We start from the raw sequence: 26,208 nt of genomic DNA, 5'->3' as shown, positions 1-26,208 counted from the left end.
TTTTACTGTCTTTTAAAATTCCTTTCATGCACTTATTTTTATTGTGTGTGCTTGCAAGCATAAGTGTGCCACACTGGCGTGTGATTGTGGGGTCAGTATGTAGTGTGAGCATCTCACAGTGCAGATCAATGGACGACCTCAGACGTGGGTCCTACCCCTCTACCTTGGTTAAGACAGGGTTTCTATGTTGTGTTGATGCTGTTAAGCAGCACCTTGTGCTTCTGGGGAATCTCCTGTGTGCACTGCCCTCTCCTGGGACTGGAGAACCAGGAATCTAAGACTCCATCATTCCCACCTTGTTTAGCTTTACATAAGTTCTGGAAACTTGAACTCAGGTCTTCACACTTCTGTGATACGTGTTTTACAAACCACTGAGCCACCTCTCAGCTTGCTTGCTTTTCTTTCTCTTCCTCCTCCTCCTCTTCCTTTTCCTCCTCCTTCAAAAATTTCTTTTGAAAGAGCATTTCACTATATAACCCTGACTGGACTACAACTCATTATGCAGGCCAAGCTGGCATCAAACTCACAGAGATCCACCTGCTTCTGTCTCCCAATTGGTGTGGGATTCAAGTCATATACCACCATGGCCAGTTGGGTAGTTCCACTTTAATTCTGAGGGAGGGGAATCTTCACACTAATGGCCATGCCTTTACCACCTGAACTGACTGTGAACACTGACCATTGCCCCCCCCCCCAACCCCCAGGTACATCACACTCTGTTGTTCCTGGACTCAACCAGCTCTCTTGCTTCAGCCTCCAGGGTATCTGGGGCTATAGGGATTCATTGTGGGGCCTAATGGGTAACTTTTACCATCTACAGATGTAATGGGACTGTCACAGTGCCCTTTTTGGGTGTCCATAATGGATCTGCCATTGAGGTCTAGGGAAGCACGGGGCTCTCTCAGGCTCCAAGAAGTGGGTTCAGCAGGGTCACCCATTATGATTCTAAGGTGGGAAAAGATATTCTTCACAAAAAGAGGGTCAGATGCTGGATGACTGAGTAGAACAACAAAGACCCCCCCAAAAACTTGAATTTTAAATTTTATTTTAAATCATACCCAAGGACTGTTATTATAAGGTGCTCTGCTGTCTTAAGTGGGTGCTGCTCAGTAGAGATTGTGCCAGACATTTGGTGTCTATAGGAAGGGCACAGAGTTCTCCTGTTGAATCTGACATCGTGACATGTGACATGAGACTGGCCAAGAACTTCTGTGCCAGGGCTTCTGGACGAGCTCCATGAAGGCGGGAGCCCAGCTCGGTACTACTGTCTCTGCAGAAAATGCAGCCTCACCTTCTTGCTGGGAACCAGGACGATGCGGGACACAGTCTTTACTTCTCCCATCCCGGGAGCCAGGGCAATCTCATACTTCTGTACCAGCTGTCAGGGAGAGAGGGCAGGGTCACTGGACTCTTGATCTCTAATTCCTTTTCCCTTCGTAGGCGTCTACCCCGGACCTTCCTGTCTCTCCTCTCCCCAAAGCCCTCCATCTTACCTGACCCACACAGCCCTCCGCACATCCCCTGCTCACCCTTGACAGCATCAGTTGCATCTCCAGTTCTGCAATCCTCCGACCCAGGCAAGACCGAACCCCATAGCCGAAGGGCACAGAGCCGAATGGATGTAGGATCCCAGGGTTATCAGCCTCTTTCTTCCTCAGCCATCGGTGAGGCTGGAAGCTGTTGGGCTCAGGAAAGACACTGGGATCCCGGGACACCACGTAGTGGCATAACACAAACTGTGTCTACGGAGGGAGAATGGCAGTGTGACTATCAGTCAAGGCTGCAGGCGTTCCTGGGCACACGGTACTCTTAGCTCACTCACATTCTTGGGGAAGAGAAAGCCATTAATTTCAGTTTCCTTTTCTGTGATGATCCGGGAGTTTGTGGGAACCACAGGGTAGAGGCTGCAGGGAAAAGAAAGTCTACGCTCTGCTTCCAGGTTGGGCGAAGGGGAGTCTCGCTCATCCTTGACTTTCTGGTGCTAGACTTTCTTCCCATAGCACTCTCGTCCCTAACCTCCAGCCTCTGGCAGTCCCCACTTTCCATTCCTATGCGCATGGGATCATATCCTACCGCAGGGTCTCCTTAATCACAGCTTTTAGCAGAGGCATGTGGGCAAAGTCCTTGTGCTGGGGCACCTTCCCGAAGGGCACCACACCAGTCACTTCCTTGTGCAAGGCCTCCTGGATCTCTGGGCTCTTTGAAAGGTGGTACAGGGCCCATGTCAGTGTGTTGGATGTCTAGGAAATAAAATGGGAGATGAAAATGAAGTAAGGCGTGAATTTCACGGGAAGAGGCTAGCTGTGTGCTGGTCTGGTCTGTGAGAGGGTGTGAATACAATGTACAAGAAAGCCACTGGGATGACAGAACATAGAGACCAGGGTTCCCGGGGACCTCTATAATAAACATGAACCCAGAGGTGGAGTAAGGACCAATATGGAGGAAGACTGCATTTCAGCCATAGAAGGGGACAATAAAAAGGATCGTGCCACAGAAATGCTGGAAGCACAATCCCTGGGTACAGTAGGAGTTTGTGAACGAGTTTTCAGTTCTCTACCTAAACTGCAGCAAGGGAATTGGAATCCTGTGGGAGGAATCTCTCCACTGTCAGAGAGACAGAGACACAGAGACTGAGAGAGCCCCAGGGCTGATGGAACCCTCCTAACAAAAGGCTCAGTTCTGTTTGCCTCGGCTGGGCAAACAACCATGGTGATACAGAAGAAGCCAGGTCAGGATCAGGGGGTAAAGAGGAAGGGGAAGGTCTTGGGGGAACAGGACAAGATAAAATCAGGCAGCCCCTGGTCTCCTTGTCAGGCTTCCTTTTGTCTGTTGGTTGGTTTACATCCCAAATGCTGCTCCCCCTTTCAGTGCCTTGCTGATGTACCGTGTCCACCCCAGCCAAAAGCAGCTCAGGAAAGGTGCCGATGGTCTCCTGAGTACTGAGCAATTCATTGGTCAGCAGGAAGTGCAGGTAGCCAGATACCCGGACTCCATCTGGCCCAGTTTCCTGTAGCTGGGCTTTTAGCTCCTGGACTTTTTCATCAATCAGCTTCTTTCCTGCGTGGAAAACAGAAGAGAGTGTGCTTAAACCGCCCTGCGAGTAGGAACTGTGAAGGTCGTCAGGGGAGAGGCCAGCCTCCTTCCCTGGCCCCAGATGAAGACACCTCACCAAAGGAGAAAATGTTATCCCAGCCATTCAGGTATCGCTTCCAAAAGGGCAGCAGAGGACGCGTCCATTTGGGAAGGAAAGTGATATAGACTGAGTTCTGGAACATGATTGCAACAGATCTGATGAAGGCGGCAGTGTCCTCAGGAATGGAGGGTTTCAGGCAGCCAATCCTTTTCTCAAACAGGATATAGGTGATGGCTGGGAAGTGTAGAGGCTGTCAGAGCAGGCGGAGCCAGAGGACCGAGACTCCACCCCCACCCTCACCCTCGATCTACCTTCCAAGGCAAGGTGGTAGAGAAGATGAGCCATGTCTGGCACCTGGTCCCCTGATTCACTCTCTGCCCGCACCTGGTCCAGCCGGGTGATAAAGTCACTGATAACCTCGTTTAAGGCATCCGTGTAGAGCGCGGCCTCGTCAGGCTTCAGCAGCCTCTGTTTCAAAGCCTGACGCAGATGGTACCATTGCTCTCCTTGTCTGGGGAACACCAAGAACGGCACAAGTAAGCATGGGGTTCAATTAATTGGCACTTCCCATCCACCCACAAGGTCCCCAGAGAGGAGAAGGAATCTCAGACTCCTGAGTATAGAATTAGGCAATCACCAAGTATCACTGATGACCTGAGAATGATAAAACTGCCAAGCATGGCTGCATACACCCGTGAATCCCAGCATTTGAAAGATGGAAGCAGGAGGATAAGGAGTTTGAGAGAACCCTTTACTACAAAGTGTTTTTGATTGCTGCCTAAACTTCACAAGACCTTTTCTGTGGTGAGTGGATTCAAAAAGGAATTAAGGCTAGGCAGTGGTGGTGCACACCTCTAATCCCAGCACTTACGAGGCAGAGGCAGGCAGACCTCTGAGTTCGAGGCCAGCCTGGTCTACAGAGTGAGTTCCAGGACAGCCAGGGCTACACAGAGAAACCCTGTCTCGGAAAAACAAAAACAAAAACAAACAAACAAAAAATGTAGGGGACATGCTCCAAGGTCATGTTTAAGGACAGTCCTACACTCAGCGAACTCCCAAGCCTGGACTGTTCACTAAGCAAGCTAGATCAAATCCATCTTCTTAAAGCTAGCTGCAGAGCAACAAATGCAGATGCTATGTGCTGTGCAAAAGCCCAGGGCTATGAGGCAGAGAGGAAATGCCCACAGCTGGATGTGTTTACCTCTGTGTAAAGTGAGAAGGAGCCTCAGTTAACAGCACTGATGGCTTAAAGAAGGACTGAGGGGACACTTAGCCATTCCTTACTGAAACTATTTTATAATGATGTCAACTAGTCAGGTGTAGTGGTACATACTTGTAATCCCAGCACTCGGGAGGCTGAGGCAGGAGAATCAAGGTCAGTCTTGGCTGAATACTGAGTTTAAAACTAGCCTGGACTACATGAGATCCTGTCTCCAAACAAATAAGCAAATAAACAAACAAGCAAAAAAAAAAAAGGCCCCCAATATTACTATCAAAATTTTTTAAACAATTAAGTTTTAAAAAGAGCCAAAAAAGGGGGGCAGGGGGGCTGAAGAGATGGCTCAGAGATTAAGTGCACTGGCTACTCCTTCAGAGAGTCAGTTCCCAGCACCCACATGGTGGCTCACAACCTTTTGTAGCTCCAGTTTCTGGGGACCCACCCCCAGCCTCTATAAGCACTGCAGGAACATGAGGGACATGAGGACAAAAGGCCCATACACACAACAGCATTGTTGAATCTTAAGGAAAAAAATATTAAAGAAAAGAAACTTTAAAATTTGAAACAAGCACCAACCCTTCCCCCAAGGAATTTTGTTTGTGTCTGAGGACTGCTGTCACAAAGATAAGCTAACAGTTTTGGTGAAGAGAAATGACAATCGGAGTAGACCCATCGGGTTGTTAAATGCTTTTCCAAGGAGCCAGACATGCAGACCATTAATGACAGCCCAGTCAGAAACTATCCCCTAGGGGGGTGGGAGGGAACTGCTGTGCTTAAAACAAGACAGAAAAAAACAAGTAGCATAGCTTTGCAAAATGACTGTGATTGATTGATTGATTGATTGATTGATTTGGTGTTTGTTCATTTGTTTGTTTGTTTGTTTGTTTGTGAAAGGGTCTTAGGTAGCCCAGGCTGCCCTTGAATTCACGATCCTCCTGCCTCCATTTCCTGAGTACTGGGAATGGAGGCATGTGTTACCACACCTCATACAAAGAAGCGTTTAAATGCATACCAGTGACACACATAGAAAATTGACTTCAGAGTGAGAGATATAACTAACTGCCCCCCACCCCACCCCCGAAGGGTCCCACATTGAGTTCAGCTGAGTTGTCAACGCAGATCCAGGTGGCCTCCCTCTCGCCCACAGGATCAGGGAGGTTAAAGAGGTCTTACACAGCATTCTCTAGTTTCAGAATTGGGAACAAAGGTTCTAAGAGTTACTATCTTTGTTATGAAACTATCCACCTGTGAAGGAAACAAGGAACAAAAAAGGAAGCGACTGAATCTATGAACATCAGAGACAGCTATAGTGAATCTATGACCAGATCATTTTCTTTCCACAGACGGATCAAGGCTATACTATTTATCCCTGAGTTCCAGAATCAGGGAAATCTACTTCATCATCAGCTATGTGTGTCAGTTCTGACACGGATGTAAAACCTCCCTTGGTTTTTACAGCAGTTTCTCCAGCTGTAAACGGAGGACAGTAATACTGTCTACTCAAGGACAAAATGAAACCACAGCTGTACAGAGACAAGCCAGGTGTCTGGCATTGTCAAAACACATAGTTATAATCAATATGGCAGCTGTTCTAAAGCATGATGGGAAAAGCCACTTACTGCTTTTGGAGTTCTACTGTCACAGCTAAGAGATATCTGAACGTAGCCAGTTACAGCCCGTGGCACTGGGAATTGTTTATCACCACTAATTCCACCACCTACTTCAGTGAGCTCATAAGTAAATAACAATCCATCCTTCAAATGACACCAGCAGAATACTCTTACCCTTTCTAGGCACAACTTACATCTGTATCTATCTATGTGTATGTGGAGGGCACCCAGGAACCTTGCAGCCAGTGTGCAATATAGTACACTAAGACGTATTTGATGAAATTAAATGGAGCCTTCCCAACTGAGCGAAAATGACACTTTCTCAACAACTTGACATATTTCCAACCACAGTGGAGAAAAACAGGTCGGAAGCCAGGCCTAGTGATTCAGGCCTGTAATCTCAAGGGACTCAGGACAATTTAATGATAGAGACCCTGCTCCAAAACTTAAAAAAATCGTAAGGGGGGCTGGGTTTGTAGTTCAGTGGTTGAGTGGTTGAGTGCCTAGCAGGTGTAGGGGCCTCAGGTTTTATCCCTGCTACCACAAATCAATCTGAAAAGGCCTTGTAGTTATTTTAGTCCCGACACCCTATATTACAGACCTGAAACACATGCAAATAAAAAAAAAGTAAGAAAAAGGACATCAATTACTTGTCCCAAATGACACAACGTGTTGGTAGAAGAAGAGGCAGTGGCTGTTCTGGGTTTCGGCCAGCCTCAACGTTTTCTAGACAAGTAGTAGGCTTGGGGAGGTTCTGCTTCACATTGCATTTGAGTGGCTGCCTGCGCCTCCTCTCCTTCCACCCAGTTCTTTGTAGCCATGCTCCCATCCCTTTAAGCCCCAGCTCACGCGATGAAGATCCCATAGGTGAGGCCCTTGTGGTCTCGGTGGTCCTTCCACTGATCCATGTGGTCTCTTATTGGGTACTTGCCCTCCTGTCTCATCACTTGCTCCAAGAGTGGGGCACTAGCCAGATTCACATTGGTGTAAGTCCCAAAGGAGGTTGTCCACATTGGACCATACTTGGTCTTGTTCAGCACCTGTGGATATTAACCAAAGTGGAATAACTGGGGTCCAGTTGAGATGACATTTCTGGAAGGAAAGGTGGGGTGGGAGAGGGTCTGACGGCCACACTAGAACTGGTGGGCAGTATAAAAGGTACAGTGGTGGCCAGCGGTTCTGTAGACAGAGACGAAACAAGCGGCCTTACAACAAGGGAGACTACTGAGACCAATATTACCAGTAAGGGGTGGGAGGACCTGAGGCCTGGGGAGGGGTATGGATATATGGGAAGCTGGGGTTGTGAGCTGGTGCAGATTAGATGCAGATATTTGTTTTAAGGGGTCTGAGCCCTTTAGCAAAAATGTACAATGACATATTATGTATGAAAAGGCCATAATAAAACCCATCACTTTGCATACCAACTTAGATAATAATAAAAAATAAAATAAATGGGGTCAGTGAGATAGCAAAGTGGGTGAGGTGCTTGCTGTCAAGCCATGACCTGAACCCACATGGTAAGAGAAAACCAATTCCTGCGAGTTGTCCTCTGACCTACACACACACACACACACACACAAACACGAATAAATGAATAAATAAATAAATAAATAAATAAATGTAATAACATTTTAGATTTTAGACAGATAGGAAAATGTTAAAGATAAAGAGATAAGCCTACTGCATCTTTCAGCCTCATTGAGTTAAAGACAAATGTCTTATAATTACAAAGAGAAAAGGGGGGGAAACACAATTAGGAATTCTAAGGTAGTTGGGAAGAAATTCTAAGAAAAGAATAAGTTGAGACTGGAAATGCAAGGTCAAATACAAAGTAGCCTGTGTTTTGTTTGTTTGTTTGTTTGTTTGTTTTAAAAAACAACAACAAAGTGATGTGTGTGTATTATGTAACTTCTAAGTCTTTTCAAAGGCAGAGAAAGTACCTAGAAAGAACCCACAGCACCCTGCTTGGACCCTGTACAGACACATCTGAGACTGGAAGTGGGGGTTGTGAGGAGAAGACAGGGTTTCTCTGTGGAATAGAGCCCTATCTGTCCCAAAACGCACTCTATAGATTAGGCTGGCTTTGAACTCACAGAGATCCAAAGTGCTGGGATTAAGGCATGTGCCAGCCTCCACAACTATCTAAGGCACTTGCTAGCTGACGGTCTTATTCTAGCGTCTGGTGAGAAATTAGCATTGCTAAGAGCTAAGGGCGTAGCTAAAGCCATTCTGTGATACAGAGCCTGCTTACCTTGAGCAAGACCCTGGCTGCTACAATGTATTGATAGTTGCTGAAAATGAGAGAAAAGTTACACCCACATCGTGAAAGAAAATAAAATCCCATGGTTTTCCAGTCCCTTCCTCTTTCCCAGTTGTTGCTGAAGAGACTCAGCAACAATTGGGAAAGAAAGTCAGCTCTGGTACAGAAATTTGACTGGAGGGTGTCTGTGAAACAAACAGGAGAGTTACAGAGAAGAGACTCATCTCCAAGGTTACAGAAGGGAACTCCTGATCTATATAGAGCCCAGAAAATGTCAGTCTTACTGGTCCAAACTTAAAATGGGTTCTCAGGATCACTACAACATAATTGACCCCAATCCATTGCCCAGTTGTCCAGAATCCATCCTGAGCTAACAGTGGTCAAGGCTGGCCACTGCCTAGATGCCAGTCTTGACAAACTTCCAGATCCATTTGTTTCACACTTCCACCTCCCAGGGACATGGCCAGGGTGAGGTGGTAGGATCCTGAAGAGTTGGTTCAAACACAGTAAATACTTCTGCTTCCCCCAGAGAAGTCAAACTGCGCAGGCCTGACTCAAATGGCTCAATCCCATTTGGAGGACAACCATTGATATTTATATACTGATCAATATATTTATATTGATATATATTTATTCATAATGTCATTTACTGAGCAAAATACCAAACACATTAACAATTACAATGGGCTATTTTTAAACAATTTTAGATATGTGATTACTGTATAATTGTGTAAAAATTATAGTATAGTTATGTTTTTCAGTATAATGTATTTATTCACTACAAGTTTATAAACAAAGTAAAGGATATCCATAGAACAGAATACAATAGCAACTAAAAAAGCATGAAGTGGCCCTTCCTGTAATAACACAGAAAGATACCCAAAGTAGAGAGTCAACCAAAAAGCATAACACCTCCTGCCTAAGAAAGCAGGGTAGAGCTGGGAAAATGGCTCAGGGTGAGAAAGCCCAGCAAATGGACCCGAGTTTGGATCCCTGCAAACTGCATAAGCACCAGGTAGACATGGCAGCCCATCTGTAGTTCTGGCCTTGGAAGGTGGACAAAGAGGATCCCTGGAGCAAGCTGCCTATTGAAAGGAACTATCTTGGTGAGCTCTGTTGAACCCCTGCACTCATGCAAGCGCTCCTACAATTTTAAGTGAGCCCTAGTTGTATCCATTTGCCTGTGAATGAGTTTTTTTTTTTTTCTTCTCTTAAAGTTTCCAGTTTAAAAAAAAAAGGGGGGGGGGCGGGAATTAAAGGAGGGAGCTCTTGCCTAGCATACTTGAGGCCTGTAATCCTAGCACTTGGGAAGTAGAGTCAGGAAGATTACAGGTTCAAGACCAGCCTGGGCCACATAACAACAACAAAAAATATTCATGTTACATTTTTATTACAGTGTGAATGGTGGTGACCTTCTGTGCTGATAAATACCACTTTGTAGATAAACTTACTTCCTTCTTTATTCTGACTTATTTTCCAATTTTTATACCACAATCTTGAAGTCGGGGGTGGGGGGTGGGGATCATTTTTAAAGGACTTGGTAAGGGGGCTGAAGAGATGACTCAGTAGAAAGTCATCTCCTCTGAGGACCCAGATTTGAGTCTTAGCACCTACGTGGTGGCTCACAGTTGTCTACTTACGGGGAAGCTGACCCCATCTTCTGGCCTCCACAGGCACCAGGTACACACATGGTGCACAGCATGCATGCGTGTAGGCAAGACATGAACATTTAACATGAAAATAATGAACATTTTGAAGGAAAAAAAAAAGACCAGATACAAAGCCACTGAGTTGGACACAAGTACCTTCCCTTCAACCCAGATCTTCCAAGTTTCCCTGGTTGTCAGTGCAGAAGTTTCTGGAAGATTTCTCTCTTTTCCCTTTAGACTTCTCTCGGTCAGTTTAGTTGGTGGCACTTAACAAGGGCCTCCTTATGTAAGGACTTATTTTAGAAAGACACTGGGACACTTGCTGAGAGATGTGTGCTGCCCTGTGTGCTGAACACTAGGAGGTAACCTGAGCCAGCCAGCCAGTCAGCCAGCCAGCTCCAGAACTCGTACAGGGTGGGTGCTGCCTGTGTTGCCTGAGAACCGCTTTGCTGAGCTAACATATCATTGAGATGGACGAGAGGGCTGGCCCTCGCCTGGTAGGACTCCAAAGATGTAGGGAGCAGAATTCGACAACATTCACCTGTGGAGCTCCCAGCCCATCCTGGACCCAAGCAGACACCAGCAAGCACGGCAGAAAAGACGAGTCCACACCCCAGTGTATAGACAGACAGATGAGAAGTAGGCTACATGTGCCCCCAATTTACTTCCTCATTATTTTGTAGATGTCTTTATGTTGTTGTTACTTTGATTTAAACTGTCTCCTGAGGGGTTCATCCAGCAACAGATGGGAACAGACGGAGAGACCCACAGCCAAGCATAAGCAGAGTTGGGGAGTCTTGTGGAAGAGTCCAGGATAGGATTGAGGAAGTGGGAGGGATCAAGGACACCACAAGAAGACCCACAGAGTCAACTAACCTGGGCCCATGGGGGCTCACAGAGACTGAACCACCAACCAAAGAGTATGCATGGGCTGGACCTAGGCCTCCTACACATTTGTACCAGATGTGCTGATTGGTTTTTTTTTGTTGTTTTGTTTTTGTTTTTTTTGTTTTTGTTTTTTTTTTTGTTTTTTCGAGGCAAGGTTTCTCTGTATAGCCCTGGCTCTAGAACTCACTTTGTAGACCAGGCTGGCCTCGAACTCAGAAATCCGCCTGCCTCTGCCTCCCAAGTGCTGGGATTAAAGGCATGCGCCACCACTGCCTGGCGGTCTTTTTTTTATTTTGTTTTATTTTTAATTTTTAAGATTTATTTATTTAGTATATGTAAGTACACTGTAGCTGTCTTCAGACACACCAGTAGAGGGCGTCAGATCTCATTACAGATGGTTGTGAGCCACCATGTGGTTGCTGGGATTTGAACTCAGAACCTCCAGAAGAGCAGTCAGTGCTCTTAACTGCTGAGCCATCTCTCCAGCCCTGCCTGGTCTTCATGTGGGTCCGTAACAATTGGAGCTGAGGCTGTCTCTGACTCTGTTGCCTGCCATCAGATCCCCTTCCCCTACCTGGACTGCCTGGTGGGAAAGGATGTGTTTAGTCCTGCTGGGACTAGACACTATGACCCAGGGTAGGCTGGTACCCAAGGGGCTTCCCCTTCCCCTCAGAGGAGGTAGTGGGGGAAGGGAATTATAAGGGTGGGACTGGGCAGAAAGGAAGGAGGGGAACTGTGATCAGTTGTAAAGTTAATAAAAAATAAATGAATTATTGGAAAAAAATTCACACCAGCAAAATCATTATGTCTGTTGTCTGACTTCTGCATGTGCACCATGCTCCCTATACACACACACACACACACACACACACACCAAATCAAATCAACATTACAATAATATATCATGACATGCTCATTAGGATAGCTTGAAAACTTCAAGCAAACTAAACCTAAACAGGAAATAAGCATTGACAAAGGAGAAACTGGAACGCTCATAGACTGCTAGTATAGTGTGCAAATAAAGTACTCGCTACGGAAAAGTTTGACACAGAAGGACATGTGATCCAGCAATTCCAGTCCTATGTACGCAAGAAAGGGGAAAACATGTCTACACAGAGTTGCCCACAATGTTTGCAGAGACAGAACAGCAAATGGTGCACCAGCCCAGACAACCACCACTAAATGAACAGATAACCCAGCTGCATGCGAACAATGGGGTGTTGTTCAGTCCTGATGCAAGCCATACCTTGGGCAAATCTTTAAAACATATGATAAGAGGACAGTCAGAACAAACGGTCACGTGTGGTATGACTCATCCTCTCCCCACCCCTTTAGAACTGCTTCACCCACACATTGAGTCAATGTAAATATGATAGTCAGCGATACCTGTAATCCCAGCATTTCAGAGGCTAAGGCAGGAGGATTGCAAATCTGAGACCAGCCCAGAGCCCGTCCCAAGAAAATAAGTCTTTTCATGAACCTGCACATTTATATTGCTGTATTACTCTGTCTCAACATTAAAAGCAAAAAATCTTATGTATGTATATGTTGATGTGTTACTTTCATATACATATTAAATGTTGTGACTATAAGCATAATAAACTCTTTAATGAATTATTTTCAGATTAGTTTATAGAGGAAAGAGCATATAAACTAAAACTGTTGAATTAAACCAAATGCCTTGTGCTCACATGAGGAATAAATTTTCAGTAAAGGAGTTGGTGTAAATTGCTTGGTGCACTAAAAATGAAAGTGTCTCCTTCACATGTTTCCGTGCCTGGGTGTCCCAGCCGGAGGTTATGTTTATCTCTGCTAGGACTTACGTGTCGGAGCTTGACCCAAAGTCATAAAACTATAACTCCAGCCTGGAACAAGATGATCTCTTCTGTAACTCTGTGATAAACAAGACTGATACTCTTGGCTTAATGAGAACACACCTCCCAAGCTGTCAGCATGCAGTGCATGGAAGACACACAACTTTCTCTTGTTGGTTATTTTAGATCACAGAAGTCTATGTGTGGCCTAAGAATACATATGCAAACGAAAGCTTAACACTGTTCATTGCATCCTGTGTGGCAAGTTAGCTTTAGGGCTAGTCGTCAGCAAGGAAACCTCTCACGTCCTCACTTGTCATAAAGAGTCTTGATGTGACAGCTTCAATCAATTACCTAAACACTGATAAGTCAGCTGCTCACACACATTAAGGCCTTAAGCCTACATTACAGTTACAGTTCATCAGAATAATTTCTAAGTTAAAAAGCTGAAAAAGGTGATAGAAATTCAGGTATTTTGGGCTTGAATTTTATAGAAAAGACCATGTGTTTGGATCCGTGCTTTTCCAAGATTTGGCAACATACGGAACACTTGGGTGCTGATATCTTCCAGGGAAAAGTAAAGACTCCACCATTCTAATCACCACATATAATTTCTATGCGAAAAATTGAGGAAAAGAGTAATTCTGCCTAAATTTTGGGATGATAAGGGGTACTTATGAGTGAGCCCAGAGATTCATGCATGCAGGCTGCATGAACGCACAGTCCCTTGGTTGCTTATATCATGCATGCAGGCTGCATGAGTGCACACTCCCTGGGTTGGCTGGTTATATTCACAGCTCAAACACCTTTTACTTGTTTCTACTTAAGACACTCTTCAGGCTGAACATGGTGGCACACACCTTTATTCTCAGCACTTGAGGCAGAGGCTAGTGAATTTCTGGGAGTTTGAAGCCAGCCTTGGCTACATAGCAAGTTTCAAGTTAGCCCAGGGCTACACAGTGAGACCCTGTCTGAGAAAGAGAGGGGCAGAAGGGGAAGGGGAGAGGGGAGAGGAGGGAGGGGAGAGGGAAGAGGGGAGAGGGGAGAGGAGAGAGGCCCTTTTTTAGCCAAGGGGGAAGGGGAGTGACAGGGAGGGTGAGGAGGAAAAGAATTGAGATGGGGAGAGAAGGGAAAGGATGAGAAGATTGTTGGTTTTTTTCAAATTCTATACAGAAAAAGAAGAAAAAAAAAACCTGCTTGCTTGTTCTGGGAGGCTGCCACACAGCCTAGGCCACATAGGGCCTGGTAGGCTAGGTACAGCCTCCACTCTTGCTGCCGCTGCTCCTCCTCCTCCCTCTCCTCTTCCTCCTCCTCTTCTTCCTCATCCTCTTCCTTTTCTTCCTCCTCCTACTTCTTTTTTTGAGACAGTATCTCATTAGATAGCCCTGGCTGGCTTGGAATATGCTATGTAGAATCTACCTCCTAAATTCTGGGGCAGGTGTGTGCCACCACGCCTGGTTTGTGCAGTGGTGGGGACTGGGGCCAGTAGTGCTTCATGAGTGGCAGGCAAGCACTCTACCGATCGAGCCACATTCTAGCCTCCAGAAGTTTAAAAAATTACTTTAATTAATTAATTAATTAATTAAATTATCTGCAGGTACCAGGTATACATATGGTGCACAAATATACATGTAAGCAAAGCACTCATACACATAAAATAAAATTAAATAAATCTTTGAAAAAAGAATTTTGGAGCCGGGCAGTGGTGGCACACGCCTTTAATTCCAGCACTTGGGAGGCAGAGGCAGGTGGTTTTCTGAGTTCAAGGCCAGCCTGGTCTACAAAGTGAGTTCTAGGACAGCCAGGGCTATACAGAGAAACCCTGTCTCAAAAAACAAAAACAAACAAACAAACAAACAAACAAAAAAGAATTTTGGGCTGGAGAGATGGCTCAGAGGTTAAGCGCACTGTCTGCTCTTCCAGAGGTCATGAGTTCAATTCCCAGCAACCACATGGTGGCTCACAACCATCTGTAATGAGGACTAGTGGCCTCTCCTGGCTTGCAGGCATAAATGCAGGCAGAACACTGTGTACTTAATAAATAAATAAATCTTAAAAAAAAAAAAAGAATTTTATGCAATGTACTTTGACCATATTCACCCCCCGCTTCTCCCTCATACCTCTGTCCCAGATCAACCCCTTTTCCTTCACTACCCAACTTTATGTGTTTTTTTTTGTTTGTTTGTTTTTCAAGACAGGGTTTCTCTGTATAGCCCTGGCTGTCCTGGAACTCACTCTGTAGACCAGGCTGCAGAGGCAGGCGGATTGTTTGTTTGTTTTAATAATCCATTGGAAGGGCTGGAGAGAGAATTCAGCAGTTAAGAGCACTGGCAGCTTTTCCAGAAAAGTCATGTTTGATTCCCAGAACCCAGGAGGTGGCTTACCACTGTCTGTAACTCAAGTGCCAATCTGCCACCCTCTTCTGGCCCCTGAGGGTACTGCATGCATCTGGTGTACATGCACACAGGCAAAATACCTATATACATAAAATAATAAATAAAAAATAGCCCATCAAGTCCAATTACTATTGCCCATATACCTCTTCTGTGAGGCTGTACACTGCACTGTAGTATAGACCCACCAGAGACCACATCGTTAAAGAAAGCTGACTCTCCTAGGAGCTATCAACAGTGATAAACTCCTTAACGCCCTATGCTAGAAAATTGAGCCCTATGCTAGAAAATTGAGTCGATTGCAGTGTTTTCTTTGTCTGTCTGTTTGTAGACAAGGTCTTACTAAGTAGACCAGGCTAGCCAGGCTTGGTGGCGCACCCCTTTGATCCCAGCACTTGGGAGGCAGGGTCAGGCAGATCTCTGAACTTGAGGACAGCTTGGTCTACAGAGAAAGTTCTAAGACAGCCAGGGTTACAGCAGAGAACCCCTATCTCAAAACAACAACAGCAAAAGCTGGGGAAAAGGAAAACCACGTATTGATTAGAAAACTAGTACAGGCACTGTTCTAAGAAAAGAATATCCAGCAACCACAGATGCCACCCAAGGTGTCAGGGACTCTCCACTCCTCAGGTGGGAGTTAACTGTCAAAAAGACATACACGTGACAGTTGTGGGCTCTTTAGTTGTGGACCTGAAACTTGCTTGACATCATTGCCCAGAATGCTCCATTTAAGGGATAGTTGCCCACCAAACGTTGTTGCTCACATCTGTAATCCCAGCACTCGGGAGGCTAAGGCAGGAAGACTAGGAGTTGGAGGCTAGCTTGGGCTCTATAGCAAACCAGAGAGAGAAGGCAGGAGGGAGGCAGAAGTACACTGTGATAGCCACAGTGGTGCACTTGGGAGACAGAGGCAGGCTGATCTCTGTGAGTTCAAAGTCAGCCTGGTTTACAGAGTGGGTTCCAGGACAGCCAGGGCTACACAGAGAAACCCTGTCTCAAAACACCCTCCCCTGAAACTGGTGGGGGGAAGGTCCAGTGTTTAGTGGGCAAGTCTATGGCAACAGTCCTAGGGAAAACATACCACAATATACCTTATCCAATCTTCGCTGATTCCTAGCATCATGAGCTGGTGTCTAGCCACAGGATGATGTGATGAGAAGTCCCAGACCCTTCTAGGATGAACATTATGTTGTAACAGTATCACAGCTATGCAAGTCCCATGCTACCTATTTATGGAAGAAATCTGCTGGGGGTTAACACAAGAGGAATGAATAACTTCATCAGGATATAGTCTACTGGATACACAACTGCTTAGGGTACAGGAGCAGTCGATTCATCCTGGGCCACAGAGTCCAAGCTATAGTGCACAAGCCCAAGGAGTCCCACGGACAGTCTCAGGGAAATACCTAGCTCCTTTCCATGCCACGCCTACACGCTGGGAACCGAAACTCTGAGAATTTGTAAAGAGCAGAGATAAGGAAGTAAATGGCTAGTTCTAACTTGCTGGTCCTTGGCAACCATGGCAGGCAATGATGATGAGGTCCACACTAAGATGGCCCTCGTGTGGTTCATACGGCAGGGGGCTGGAGGTGTTTGAAGATGGTAGAAGGTAAACAGGGAAGAGGCCATTGAGCCACTTTGAGACAAACGTGGGACACATGTAGACAAGTAAAGAGATAAAGAAAAAGGAGATGTAACTACCATGGAGACGGAACGTTGAACTGTGGTAAGAGAGCAACAACTCTGTTTCAGAGGATGCTGGGAGCGAGCCAGACCTGGTAGGTCAGGAGCCAGGGAAGAGACCATGATCCCTCTTTCAGTTCCTGTCCATACTGTATCTACTCTGCGCCGCTACCCCCAATTTCCAGCTTGACAAATGGCCAGTGAAGAATCTGAATTCTGGAACTCATAGAAACTTCCCAACAGCACGACTTGGGAAAGGCTCAGCCTCCATAAAAGATAGTAGCACAAGATCGATTTTCTGGTTTGGTCTCTTTGATCTCACGCTGCTTGTTGACCTCTTTGATATTTTTGTCACAGCTTGTTTGTTGTTCGAGACATGTAGCCCTGGCTGTCCTGGATCAGGCTGGCATCAAGCATAGAGATCCGCCTGCCTGTAACTCCTGAGTGCTGGGGTTAAAGGTGGGCGTTGCTTGTCACTTGGCCCTTGTTACAAGTGACACAGCTTTTCTGGAGGTTGGAAGCCACATAAGGGCAAAATGCTGGGCCCAACCTGTTCTCTAAGCAGACCTAACCAACCTTTGCAAGGTCATGGTTGTATATAATGTAGTCAGATGTTACTTAAGGCAAACAGTAGATATGGTACAAGCCCTTATTAGTAAAAGGAATTACATTATCTGAGGAGAGTGACCTGTTTCTGAACTTTTTTAACCATTCTGATTTAAACGTCATGGGAAAATTATTAGAGAACGACCCCCCTCCCCCAACCTGTCAGCTATATAAATACCTATGCCAGCAAGACCTTGAACCTCAGACTCTGAATTTTTAGGAACTCTGTGAACCTCCTGGAACAGGACAGAATCAGAAGCCTGGCTGGAGCCACCATGCAGCAACTTTTTGATTGGTGTTAATTTCATTGGATTCAGAGGTGGCCTGAGACTTTCTGCCCTATCCATCTTAGGAAAGATGTTGTTTTTAACAAAAATCTCAAACATTCGATAAACCAATAAAGATGAGGGAGCCAGATGTTGGGGTGAAAGCCTGCTAGGTCAGTGAGGCAGAAAAGGCATTCAGTTGACCTTCTCCTCAGCCCATGTCCCAAAAGCCAGCTATCCTCCACATCACCTCAAAAACCCCTCAAATGGAAAGTGGCTCCCTTCTATTTCCTGTATGTCTCTCTATCCCTCCTCCCAATTTCCTGTAACTTGCTAGGGGGTGGAAGTGGGGAGAAAGTTGCAGAGTTTACTTCCTGTCAACTGCTTTCTTGCTCCAACTCTTGATCTATAGTTGAGTTTATTTAATCCTGTTTTCAATAAAAAAAAAAACAACAACAAAAAAAAACCTCTTGGATTAAAGTGTGCTAGGGCTGAGCTAGCCCACAAATAGAAATAGGTTTTTCCAGTAAAAAAACACAATCTTGGGGTTCTCAGTGTGATCAAATATTCTGCAACAAGCAGGTGTGGTGGCACACACCTTTAATCCTAGCATCCATGAGGCAGAGGCAGGTGGATCTCTGAGTTTGAAGCCAGCCTGGACTACAGAATCAGTTCCAAGATAGCCAGGGCTACACAGAGAAACCCTGTCTCAAAAAAATAAAATAAAATAAAATAAAATAAAATAAAATAAAATAAAATAATAAAAAGAAGGGGGAAGAAGAGGAAAGAAAGAAAGCAGGTAAAGAATAAAAGACCCTGGAAAGGGCTTTTTAGACTGGAGCTTAGCCTGTAACACACACTGAACTCAGAGTTGCTTGGTGTTTGGGTGTTCGGAGGTCAGGCAAGGATCTTGGGCTTATTCTTGTTTACACTAAGTAACAAACTATCTAAACCTAAAAATATCTCTTTGTGTTTTTAATTATTTTTTTACTGTTGTATTTATTTGTTTACCTATTATTTTACTGTTTTGTTCTTTTTTATACTAAGTAACTAACTAAACATAAAAGTATCTCTTTGTGTTTTTACTGGCTGAATCTGTCAGGCCTTGGTTGACTTATATGTATGAATTTAACACACACACACACACACACACACACACACACACACACCTGTCCTTGTCAGTTAAAGGGGATTTTTTTGAGTAATTAATTCCAGAGATTCACAGAAGCTAGCTTATATATTCAGAGTGGAAAGCTGAAGGCAGGTCTTGGAGGTTGTTAGTTAAATTATTATGCCTAGAAGGCATAAATCTGATTCCCAGTGAAGAAACAACGTGTGCCTACTAAATAGAATCTTGTTTCTCTCAGGGTGATAACTACATGAGTCAATAAGTCTACTAAAAAAAAAAAATTAGCCGGGCGTGGTGGCACACGCCTTTAATCCCAGCACTCGGGAGGCAGAAGCAGGCGGATTTCTTAGTTCGAGGCCAGCCTGGTCTACAAAGTGAGTTCCAGGACAGCCAGGGCTATACAGAGAAACCCTGTCTCAAAAAGACAAAAAATAATAATAATAATAATAATTGTTAAGTGACTGAGCGGCATAGTATGTGATTATCCCAATGAACTTGTTCCTGGGCTAAGGGTGCACCTCAGTGGTAGAGTGTGGACTTAGCGTGTGTGGGGTTCAGGGGCCTGCTGCCTATACAGAGGAGGGGGAGGGGTGGAAGGGAAGGACAGAGAGAAGAAAAAGTCTTTCAACTCCCCCCACCCCCCACCCCCACTCCCCCAAAAAAGCACAGCTGCAGTTTGACCTCTTCTAGTTAGGGCCCTGTTTGGTTTGGTGATGGACTCAGCAAAGCATACAACACTCAAACCAGCCAATAGCCCTGACAACTAAGGTAAGCTCACAAATGCCAAGTACGATTTTGCCACGCCAACAAGCCAGGCTTTGAGAGCTGACAAACAAAAAAAGAGTGACCTAAGGCACAGGTCGCTCCTTTGCCTAATCTGGTTGGCAAGTGTCAGAAAAATGGCTCATCCTGGATCCCAGGCAGGGGAGTGCAGATGAGACAACCTGCCTCAGTGCTGTCAGAGGGTAACCAACCCCTCACACCATCAGAATCCACATCTCCAAGTAACCAGAGGCGCTAAGTAATTCACAGCATTCCAGCTTCCCCTTGCTCTGAACCTGGGCTTGGATGAGTTCCTGCCATGCCAAACTAAGCCAGTGGCACTGTGATCCATGAAGATGTTCCTGTTGGAAAGGGAACCAAATAATATGCAAACCAAGCACCACTGTAATTCTAACGGTCAGAGGCTGTGGCAGGGATAGCTTGAGCTCAGGAGTCCAGCAGCAGCCTGAGATACATGAGATCCAGTCTCAGAAGAGAGAGGGCTGGAGGCAGGAGTAGAGGTATGTGGTGGTAATCTCAGTACTTCAGCCATAAGCAAGCGGGAGGATTTTGAGTTCAAAGCCTGCCTTGGTTACATAGAGACTCAGTCTGAGGCCAGGCCAACCAGGCTACAAATATCCTGTGTGGAAAATGAAACAAAACAGAAAAACAAAAAAGGGTTATGTATTCATTACAACTGTTACAAAGAAATCCAGTGTATGAATAATATGGTTTATTATCCAGTGGGTGGATATTTCCATTATATTTATTTCTTTATCATGACTAATTTTCAGGGCTGGAGATGGGATCCAGGGCTTAGCGCAGGCTAGGCAGTTTCTCTGTCTGCCACAAGCTGTACAAAAGGACATTTTTGTGCAAGTGTGCAGTAATGACTTCAATATTTTCTTTTTTTAAAATGTCCGCTTTTGCCAGGCAGTGGTGGTGCACGCCTTTGATCCCAGCACTTGGGAGGCAGAGTTCAGAGATTCACACCAGAGATCCTGACAAGGAAAAAACAGCCCACTAATTTTGCAACCCGGAGAAACAGTGGAATAGAGGAGGGCCTGAGGGTGACTCCGGAGAAGCCTTGTCCGTAACACACTCTCCTGAGTGTGAGCACTGCTCATGACCATGCTCAATGCCCACGGTGCCCCGCCCCGCAGCCCGATAGAAAGCTCAGCAGAACAGCAGGCTCAGCTTTGGTGACAGCATCTGGATCAAGGACAAGAAGATCACTCCCAGATGCTGAACTCTGAGGCCAGCAGGTCCCAGTGCCCAGAACTTGGGGGACAGAAGTGGACAGACACGGGCCCAGCCCTTCACTTTACAACAGGTTTTTCAGCCATATTAATAAGGATGAGAAACCCAATCCACAAAATGGCAAATGTACAGAGGTGCCTGGGGGCTGTAAGGGGGGACCTCAAGCCAGGCAGTTTAGAACAAGAGATATTAACTAGGTGACATCATGCTCAGGATCAATATTTTTGGAAGGTGAAGTTTTTATAGAGGGGCTGGAACAATAGCTTAGTAGTTAAGAGCACTGGCTGCTCTTCCAGAGGGTCTGGGTTCAATTCCCAGTTCCCCAGCATCCAAGGGATCAAGTGCCAACCTCTGGCTCCTTTAGACAATGGAGGCACATGATATACTGATATACAGTCAGGAAAACACTCATACACATAAAATAAAATAAAAACTCAAAAAGTTTTAATTTAATAGAAACTTACATATAAATCGGGCGCTGGAGATCTAGTTCAGTGGTTGAGAGCACTTACTACACTTTAGGAAGACTGGGGTTCAGGTTTCAGCACCCACATTTTAGTATACATAAAGTCACACACACACATAAAATAATTAAATAAATATTTATAGAAAATTATATGGGGCTGGTGAGATGGCTGGGCTGGTGAGATGGCTCAGTGGGTAAGAGCACCCTACTGCTCTTCCGAAGGTCCAGAGTTCAAATCCCAGCAACCACATGGTGGCTCACAACCACCTGTAACAAGATCTGACTCCCTCTTCTGGACAGCTACAGTGTACTTACATATAATAAATAAATAAATCTTTAAAAAAATTATATGTAAATTTAACACATGTTCACATTGTATTTTCCTCCCAGGATGCTTGGTATTATTTTTAATAGAGAGAAAAATGCAGGCCTAGGGCTATAGCTCAGAACTACAAAAGACAAAGATGCTTCCAATTTTATTTTGCATGTATGTGGTATATATGCACGTTCGTTCGTGTGTGTGTGTGTGTGTGTGTGTGTGTGTGTGTGTGTTCATTCACAGCAGCCAGAGGACGACATAGGATGCCCAGCTCTCTCACCCTCTACCTTATTTCCCTGAGACAGGGTTTCTCACTGAACATTGGCTTTCCCATTTCAGATGCTGGCTGGCCACAGAGCGCCTCAGACTCACCTCTCTCTCTGCCCCAAGCTGGCTCTGGAGTAACAGATTAAAGCACCCGCACTCAGCTTCTTTCTTTTTCTCCTCTCTTTTACACAAGAGGAAGAGGAAGAGGAAGAGGAAGAGGAAGAGGAAGAAGAAGAAGAAGAAGAAGAAGAAGAAGAAGAAGAAGAAGAAGAAGAAGAAGAAGAAGAAGAAGAAGAAGAAGAAGCAGAAGAAGAAGCAGCCTAGGTAGACAGGAGTTTGCCACAGAGCCTTCATTTAAAGGCCTAAGGGAGCCATAACTGATACCCCAAAAAGGTAGGGTAACAGGTACTAGAGAAGCACAGCAGGCAATGAGATGCCATCTCCAACCCAGTGTGCACAAGATGCAGGACTTGGGGTTTTAGGACATGTCCACATAGACGGGTTTCAGTTTTACAGGTCTCTGTGATCTCTCTCTCTCCTGGCCAACTCCCCTCCATCATGTGTGGATACAGGTAAGTTTTTCACTTTACAGGCTAATCACAGACAGGAGTCGTCTTGAGGGTTCGATCACTCTAGACTTTTGACTTGGTGCTCAAAGAAGACTTTGGGGACTATTGGCACAGTTGAATACATTTCCCCTTGTGAGAAGAACGTGAAACTGGGGTGTCCGGTGGGATGCCATGGCTCAGGTGTGGTCTGCCTTCCTCAAAGGTGTGTGGGTATTGAAAGCTTGATCCACAATGTAACAGTACGGAAAGGCTCTGGGACCTCTAAGAGATGGGGCCTAAAAGAGTTTGGGGTTGGGTTATAACCATTCTGGGCTCCAAAGAGTAGATTAATTCCCACAAAAACAGGTTGTTATTTAAAAAAAAAAAAAAAAGCAAGCCTTCCTGGGCTTGCTGGCACATGCCTTTAATACAGCATGCCCACAGTCAGAAGTAGGTGGATCTCTGAGTTATGACCAGTTAGGCCAGCCTGGTCTACAGAGTGAGTTCCAGGACAGCCAGCCAATGTAGTCTTTTCCCATAGTCTCACTACTGCTCTGACCACATGACCTCTCTCTTCCTTGTCACAGGCAAGCTCGTGTCATGTGATGCCACTCGCCACAATACATACAGTAACAAGACCTGAATCAGAAGCTAGCTAAATGGAGCCATCCATTTGGAGTTTCCATTTCCAAAATCGTGAACAAAATAAACCTTTTCTTTACAACGCAGTCACTCTTCAGCGCTGTGTTACGGTTAAACCAAACAGCCTAAGATTCGGGAGCAGATCATGACCAAAGGAGACTCAACTATAGGAGTTCTCCACCTCAGCATGTAAGACTGTTTAAACGACAAGCCAATGCTAACGATACAGAGCAACACATGGTCTTCCGCAGTGATGCTGTTGCCCTGTTTTAAGGAAGTGCCACACTCTCCTAACTCACAGCAGCCCCAAGCACAGGAAGTGAGGATTAATGTATTCCTCATGGGCAGCTCAGATTCATACGATCAAGATGTTTAGAGTCCTGACACTGCCGCCATCTGTACCTGTTTAAAAGGCCATTCACAGGGCTGTGTGGATGGAGCAGCAGGCAAGTTTTCTTGATGCTCTACATGGGACCTGAGTCTGGTTCCTGGTACTCATGAACTACCTGTAACTCCAGTTCTCACAGATCCTCCTCTGGTCTCTTCATACAAACAGACACGAACACTCAAACACACACACACACACACACACACACACACACACACACACACACACACAGAAATAAAATAAATCATTAAAAAAAAAATCTACTTCTGGGCCATGATGGTCTTTATATACAGAATCCCAGCACTCAGGAGGCTGAGGCAGGAGGAAAGAGTTAAAGCCAATCTAGACTATATAGGAAAACATTGTCTTAGCAAACAGCCAAAACTCTATATATTCACGGGTTTACTTCCCCATTCTCCTTACAAAGCTATCTAGAATTACATCTTGAGCAAATCCCCCTGAGGAAGCTTCAGTCCCTAGACCCTAGGCATCAGGCATTCCCCAGGCCTCTCAATTTCTAGAGGTTGAAATCAAGCTAGAGAACTTAGAGGACCTTTCAACTCCTTTGTTTCTTGGCCTAGAGATTATCAGGTCTGCAGGAAATAGCTCATATTCCCTCTCTCTTTGTGTGTGTCTCTCTATCTCTGTCGTCTCTCTCCCTCTCTCCCTCTACCCTCTCTCCCTCCCTTCCTCCCTCCCCCCTCCCTTCTGTTCTCACTATGTAGCACTGGCTAGCCTATGTAGCATGGGCTAGCCTGTAATTTATACAGATTCTAATGCCTCTCCCTCCTGATTTCTGGGATTAAAGGTAAGTGTTGCGCCACCATGCCAGGCTTCCTGCTTGCTTGCTTGCTTGCTTGCTTGCTTGCTTGCTTGCTTGCTTGCTTGCTTACAATTTGTATTCTTTTTAACTATGCACGTGTGTGTCAGCAGGTATGTGCTCATGAGTGCATGGTCCTGGAAGGGCAGAGACATCAGATTCCCCTGGGTGGTTGTAAACTGACTGACAAGGGTGCTGACTGACTCAGGTCCTCTGGAAAAGAGAGATGTCCTCCTAACCATGGAGCCCTCTCTCCAGTCCCAGGGAATGGTTTGTTTTGCTTTGTTATTTTAAATCATCTCTCAGTACCTCCTGAGTCTGACAGGGATAGCTACACAGACAAACTTTCCTGGCTGCTGGATTTCTCTTTCTCTGTCCCCATCCTCACCCTCCTCTCCGTCTGGCAGGGTGTCGAGGTGCAATTACATCAGAAATTCCTTTGCCTGCTCCCTAATGTGTTTTCTTTCACTCCCTGAGAAGCAATCTTTTTTTGTTTTTTGTTTTTTTCTTCTGTGGACAAATGTGTCCTACAGATTGCAAAGTAGCTTCCAAAGTTAACTCCTTTGGAAGAAGCAGGAGGGGAATGGCATCTCTGAAGTAACAGGGTTCCCCCAACACCGGGCACTGTATACACTAGCATGAGTCATTCTCTCCCAACGCAACCTCTTCCTTTCCCAACTTGTGCCCACCACATTGATGATGATCTCTTGATCGGTGACACCCATCGCCTGTTTTAGCTCAAAGGATTCTCTCTGCACCCTGCATGCCCTTCCAGTTTATGGCTCGAGCCTCAGACAGTGGCGAGCTAAGTTCTATTTACTGTTTATCCCTCTTCTCTCCCATAGCCAGCTTCTTTTTCTGTCCCAGTGCCCAGACCCAGGTGGCGATGCCTCTGTCCGATGGTTACCTGGAGGTCGGGCAAGTGCAGCACATAGCCTTGTAGAAATAGCTGGAATAAAAATTGTAGCGTTCCGGTCCCCGGAAGCTCCGCCGGACTCCGCAGGCGCGGCCGGTCTTGACCTGTTCCTGGACCCTCCGTACTCTCCTGTGCCTGGAGGGCTGCAGGGATCGTGGCCTTGGCTCTGGCCCCTTGTGGGCAGAGGCCACGGCCCACCACACGCGGGTCCAGGAGCGTCCATCTCAGCCTCGTGCGGCTCCACGCAGCCATGGATCGTGCCCGAGAAGCCAAGAGTTTAGATCCAGAGACTATGAGCCCTATCCAGGCAAGGAGGCAGACAGAACTCGGGCTTTGCGACCTGGCGACTTTAAAGGCAGAGGTGGTCCCGGGGCGGGCCAATAGAGGACTAGCCAGATCCTTTCATAACCCCTTCCAATCAGGATCTGTCCTGAACACACAAACGCCGCCTTCTCCAGCTGCAAGACCTCTACTAAGAAGGCAGGCAGAGGTGGACAAGATGAACTAGGGAGCTCTCTGGAGTTAGCAGCCTCCTCATCCACGGACTCTCAAGAACTTCGCTGGCTCTCAGTCGTGAGATGGAGCACAGCAGTCAACTTCCAAGTCCCTCAGGCCCCACCCAGCTAGGCTTGCCTTTGCTTGACCTGCAGAGCGCCATCTCTGGTGTCCCTCACTTTCCAGATGGCCCGGGAACGCGCTGCTGTTCCCCAGAGGCTGAAGCTGATTGTGGACCTGGGACAGCAGTCACGTGAGGCCCAGAGAGGAGGAAAAACAAAACAAATTGCGGTATTAGGGATTTTTTTTTTTTAAGAGTATCATTTCTGCTTTTGAGAACAGATTTGGGGATTTGATTTTGTTTTCTTTTTCCCGTTTTGTTTTGTTTGAAGACGTGTAGGCCAGGCTGGGCTCAATCCTCCACCTTCCTGCCCCAACCTCCAGAGTGCAGGCATTAAGGATTTTGAACCAGTTATGGTTGCGCAAGCCTCTAATTTCAGCATTTGTGAGGCAGAGGCAAGTGAACTCTGTGAGTCCCAGGTCAGCCTGGTCTACATAGCAAGTTCCAGGTCAGCTAGAGGTAGATAATCAAACTCTGTCTCAAAAAACAAAAAACAAAAAACAAAAAACAAAAAAACTAAACTAATAACAACAATTTTTTAAAAAGAGGAAGGG

At 45.8% G+C, this 26,208-nt stretch overlaps 1 protein-coding gene across 2 annotated transcripts; it reads right to left on the bottom strand.

The window, feature by feature from the left end:
• Positions 1–1,023: 1,023 nt before the first annotated feature.
• Cyp27a1 (cytochrome P450, family 27, subfamily a, polypeptide 1) lies at positions 1,024–25,773 on the bottom strand. Of its 2 annotated transcripts, NM_024264.5 has the most exons (9): positions 25,030–25,386; positions 6,812–7,002; positions 3,445–3,644; positions 3,170–3,367; positions 2,885–3,057; positions 2,074–2,240; positions 1,823–1,904; positions 1,530–1,742; positions 1,024–1,378 (listed from the first exon to the last, which is right to left on the bottom strand). In NM_024264.5, exons 1-9 carry the CDS (start codon positions 25,288–25,290, stop codon positions 1,262–1,264), a joined length of 1,602 nt encoding a protein of 533 aa, NP_077226.2. In that variant the 5' UTR covers positions 25,291–25,386; the 3' UTR covers positions 1,024–1,261. The 2 variants fall into 2 exon arrangements, with proteins under 2 accessions (NP_077226.2, XP_006495670.1); XM_006495607.3 differs by lacking the exon at positions 6,812–7,002 and having other exon boundaries at positions 1,025–1,378; positions 25,030–25,773.
• Positions 25,774–26,208: the final 435 nt, after the last annotated feature.

Source organism: Mus musculus, chromosome 1 (genome assembly GCF_000001635.26).
Source record: "Mus musculus strain C57BL/6J chromosome 1, GRCm38.p6 C57BL/6J".
Taxonomy (NCBI): domain Eukaryota; kingdom Metazoa; phylum Chordata; class Mammalia; order Rodentia; family Muridae; genus Mus; species Mus musculus.
This window is presented reverse-complemented; position numbering and strand designations above follow the sequence as displayed.